The 5,057-nt window shown below is 30.8% G+C and overlaps 1 protein-coding gene across 1 annotated transcript; it reads right to left on the reverse strand.

The window, feature by feature from the left end:
• Positions 1-2,624: 2,624 nt before the first annotated feature.
• Positions 2,625-4,328, reverse strand: LOC134275037 (uncharacterized). The gene is made up of 3 exons (XM_062757275.1): positions 4,275-4,328; positions 3,291-3,572; positions 2,625-2,859 (listed from the first exon to the last, which is right to left on the reverse strand). Exons 2-3 carry the CDS (start codon positions 3,529-3,531, stop codon positions 2,669-2,671), a joined length of 432 nt encoding a protein of 143 aa, XP_062613259.1. The 5' UTR covers positions 3,532-3,572; positions 4,275-4,328; the 3' UTR covers positions 2,625-2,668.
• Positions 4,329-5,057: the final 729 nt, after the last annotated feature.

The raw sequence follows: 5,057 nt of genomic DNA on the forward strand, positions 1-5,057 counted from the left end.
GTCCACAACAATAAAATACTTCATATGCATTTTGTTAGGATTTGTTCATCGACATTCAAAGTGTTGTTTACATGTTTATGTTACGTTTGTCCCAGAAATCCCGAGAGATTTATACATTCTCCGACTTTTTCACAAAAGAGCGCCTTAGAACTATAACTCTTCAATAGTGGAAATGGAACGTATTACGGCCACAATTGGTATATTGCTGCATAAGTAAGGAAAATTGATTATTACAAGTAGAAGTCATCACGTTTATCATAAACCTTTAAAGTTCAGTTAGCATTTACGACTTTTGTTTTAGAAAAATATCTTAATGCAAAACAGACGTCTCAAACGCTGTAGTATTTTTTATTTTAAGCTCATTGTGAAATATTGTGTCGATCTTTGAATTGAAATAACTATTGTGAATTGATCATTCATCATCAATATATCTAAATGTCAAGCTATAGTCCACAGCAATAGTTTTCTCCTTCCAATTTATGAAATTTTGAATATATTCTGCTTCATATGAATACAAAAAATATGTCTGCTGATAATGGGGCGCAATTGATACCCATGGGAAATTCAATAGATTGTTGTAAGACCTTGTCTCCAAAAACCACATGTAAATGTTGTCAATCTGAAAATCAAGCATCTTTCTCCTCTTAACTTAGAGTACTTGTTGGTACAATCAGATTTTTTTAACAGGCCAGTGAAAAGGTAAGTAAATTTATGACGTTGATTTTTACTGAAAATGTAGCTGTCTTTGATGTCATTGTGGAAATTGGTTCTATATAAAGTTGATAAGGTGTAAGTTTTTCTGCTATTGATTTTGATAAAATTTTGTGATTTCAAATTTTCCAGAATATTCCTTCGAATTACTAAATTCCACATCTGATTAACTATAAATTACAACACATCACGATAATTGACAGTAAGCAAAAGAAATTCAAATTCCTCTCCACAAACTTAATGCCAATTTTTCTCGAAGACACACATTTTTTAAGTGTGTCATTGTTAAAAATATGACAAAAAGTAGAACATTATTTGCATATCACAATGGCTTGGAAATTTTTTTGGATATAAATACAAATTATTCACGTTTTACAATTATGTAGATCGTTGTTTGTTTGTATGTGTATATATGTGTGTGAAGGAGGGTGTGTGCAAGAGGGAGAGAGAGAGGCGGATGGTGTGGTGTGTGTTTGTGTGTAAGTGCATATGCACATCCATATGTTCTGTATAAAATTTCAACCACAATTGCAACAATCATCCTAAGGTTAGGTGGGTTTCTGATATTTTTCTTATTTGAAGTAGGTGGAGGGTTGCACTCAAATAAAATAAGATTAAAAATTAGATTAGAATTGCAGCTTTGACGGTACAGCATATTTACGCATGATAAAAACATACATCTGTATAAATCTTTAAAACTAAATCATGTTTATCATGTTTATCAAGTACATGTTACTGAAAACATTTTCAATACAGCATCTTTTCTTTTCCAACTTAAAACCTCTTTTTTAAAGGTTGTGAGTGGTTACTATTTAGAGATGAAAATTTTTCAATTATTTCCCATTCAAAAATGCATCGCATGTTTTTTTTTTTTTTTTTTTTTTTTTTTTTTTGTAAATGTGACCAAGTAATTACATATTTTAATTCATATATTTATTTAGGCTAATACCGTATTCACTTTTGTTAACTTATTTCTTATTCGATTATTGAATTAAGTGAGTATGATTCTAACATTTTGTAAAGGCTTTTGTCGAACACTCTTTGTAATCTTATTCCTGACTGGTGTATTTTTAAAATCAACTCAATCCACTTGCGCAGTAGGTCTAGGTATAAATACTCATGTTCGATTGAAATTACTTGTCCCGCCAGCCAGTTTTCAAGGTCACAACTTCTCGAGGCCGTGCTTTCCGTAAAGGTATTTTCTTTTGAAATACTTTTCTTTTTCATAACTTGTTATTTTTCATAACTAATGTTATTTTTCATTCTATTTGAAGTTATAATCATGTATATTATTTTATAGGATATGCAATTGCTGTTTATTGGTGTTTAATAAAGATTAAAACGTGACCTGTTCTTATTACTGCTCGGTTACATAAAGGACATAGCCTGCATTGGATGTCCTAATCAACGAAGCGTTTAATTATCAAATAAGATTTTTTTATGATATCATGGTTCCGACATAACATTTTGTTCCTTGGTTATAATAGTCATATATACACATCTTCACTTAAAGTAGATCTAAAAACATTTTGGCTATATTGTATTTTTCCCGATTTTATATAGAAAGCATGTTTTAATTGAATTGTGACATTGTATAGAATATATCCTTTTCCAAAAGTAACTAAATATAAACCAAGGTACAGCTGTTAGTATATGCGTCTTAAAGATTTTCACAAGAGAAAAAATATTGAACGTTTACTCTGCTGCCAAAAAAGTACATAGTTTACTCAATAAGACTAATCTGGTCAATCTTTCAGATGTTTTGCCGGTATATAGTTTTTACTAAAATCGCTTCAGAACTCTTGAAGATTTCTTAAGGACAGGTAAACAAGCAAAAATGGGTGACTACTAGCTACTACAATTTTTCATCTACGTTGACGGATATATGTATATATTTTCAACTGTACATATATATGTACCATAATTCCGTGTCAAAAAAATATAGTCAATCTGCATTTCAGTAACTGTTGATGAAGGATTGGATTGTCTTTTTTGCTCTAGAGTTTATATCACAATCATAACATTCTCCGTCCCCGTATAAGATATTGGTAAAATCTGTAAAGCATTTGTCTGGGTTGTGTTTCAGCATTGGTCCTGGAGCAATTCCTTCCCGGCAATTCTGGATCACAACAAGTATGTTGGTACAATCTAAAATATTTTCATTTGTATTTACAAAGTGTAATTATGCTTGAAGACAAATGATACTGTCTTGAATTTGTGAATTGGTTTATATATAAAAAGATTTTTCCTCATTTGTCATTCGTATATTTTAGCTTTGAGGGATAGGATAATTGTTTAAGATTCAATGGATCAACAACATTTATTTCATGCAATTTTATTTTCATAAAAGTACACTTAAAATCTTTCAACTACACTAATAAAAACAAACAAGAAATGTTTTGGAAAAGTTTCGAAAGTCCTAAAACTATGAGCAATTTCACAATGATAGGTTACATGTAGTGGTTCTTTATAAAAAAAATTCTTTATGCCTTACGCTTTTTGCTATTTTTATGATATGACACTATTTTGTTAATATAAAATAGGATAAAAAAATTGATTATGATTGAACTCTCATTTACCTTTTGGTGTTATGTTGACGACAGCTGATATATCATCAAGGAGACGTGACAAGGTGAAGCAGACAACAATGCAGACGGAGCCTTCCTCCACGGGTTCTTCCTCCTTCTTCCAAATTGGATCTATCGTGCTTATGTATCTCTCCGTAAAATCAGAGAATGCTCTCCTCGGTAAACTTGAAAGGTATTTGATATAAACTTGCCGTTTTCTAGGCGGTTGTGAGGGAACGTCAATTTTTGGCATGTCTCCAACTCTGCTTTGCTTTCCTCCGTGTTCAATTGCCACTATCAATAATTGTATTTAATTACTATTTTTGTAATTTTTATGGACCAGTTTTTAAATTAACCTTCGTTTGACCCAAGCATATATAATTGTTGAACACAAATTAATTCTAAGTATTTCTGTCTTATACTTTCTTATCGAAGGTTTTGATAATTTTAAATTATTCACTTTATTTTTAGAGCATATAATGTTTTTGTTACACCTCTTTGTCACAGAAACTAAACGATGTAAATTTTGGTAATAAACGTCAAATGACGTTGCAAATTCAAATAAACCAAACAAACATCGCGAGGGAAAAAGTGCATTTGTTGTATTTTTACGTGTATTTAACAGGACTCTGTTATAGTTTTTAATTAAATTAAGACTAAACATTGTACATTTTGGTGTTCCTAGATTATAGAAAATGCATATAGTTCCTACTGTGTATTCTACCACGCGGTGACATGGTTTCGCGTTTTTTATAAAGATTTGAACGTCGTGGATTTGTAATGGATTTTATACAGAAAATTACACTGAATGTAAATATTAGATTTTGAGTTTGACTACTGTTCATTATCTTAATACTTCATCCTACTATAAACATACTTTCTTTATATCTCGGACATTCGACATTCGTAGATATATCAACATGTCGATAGTTTATTTATAGATATAATTTTTGAAAACCTTTATAATGCAGAAAAAATAAATTAGAGTCGTTCAACCTTGTTGACATAATTCACTGGGAGGAAGAACTTGCTGGCTTGAGTTGACGCCTTTTGCAACCTCGTGTTGTCTGACATGACCTTCATCTAAAACAATGACCAAAAAGATATTCAATGCATGAGTAACCATGCAAATGGTAACAATTCTTTATTTTTCCATTTAAATTGATAATTCATACTGTATTTATTTCTGTCTGTATTGGAGAAATCTGAAAAATGAAATACAAAATATTTAATTTCAATGAATTTCAATGATAATTTCGCTCTTAAGATGAAGTACAGATAATTTATTTCGTATCAACAAATTGGAAATTAATACCTCCCTCAATAAAGGCTTTAATCGCCCTCCTAGCCCTCAATTTGTCATTTGGAAAACCGGCTATGGTAATGTGACGTATTCGGTTGTCAGGATAACGTGTTTCAATTTCAAAATCTGTTCCTGTCTTCATATATTCCTCTCCGATGATGATTATCATTCCTATAATGATCAAATTTACAACGATGATTAGAAATATAGACATAGAAACCGAAGATGACTAAGAGTCAGAAAAGCTAAGAACCATCTTACTAGTAAACTTGAAAATATAGTGTTTTAAGGAATGCTTGTGTTGCCTTCAAATACCGGCGTTAAAGATGCAAATAAATTTAAAAATGATCATCTACACGAACATCTATTTATATGCTACAAGTATTACAGTGTTGCAAAGAAAAAAAAATAATTCAGGATATTGAAACTGTGATAGAATCAGGAATACTATCCCCCAACCCTTAAAGCAAAGATGA

The sequence above is a fragment of the Saccostrea cucullata genome, unplaced genomic scaffold (assembly GCF_032062105.1).
Source record: "Saccostrea cucullata isolate Sc308-1 unplaced genomic scaffold, CSIRO_AGI_Scuc_v1 ctg659, whole genome shotgun sequence".
Classification (NCBI taxonomy): Eukaryota; Metazoa; Mollusca; class Bivalvia; order Ostreida; family Ostreidae; genus Saccostrea; species Saccostrea cuccullata.

Bases quoted from the DNA above. Each gene is read 5' to 3' on its own strand.
- LOC134275037 (XM_062757275.1), bottom strand. From the start codon at position 3,531: ATGCCAAAAATTGACGTTCCCTCACAACCGCCTAGAAAACGGCAAGTT. The intron at 2,860-3,290 runs GTAAATGAGAGT...AAAATATTTTAG, and splicing joins CGTCAACATAACACCAAAAG to ATTGTACCAACATACTTGTT.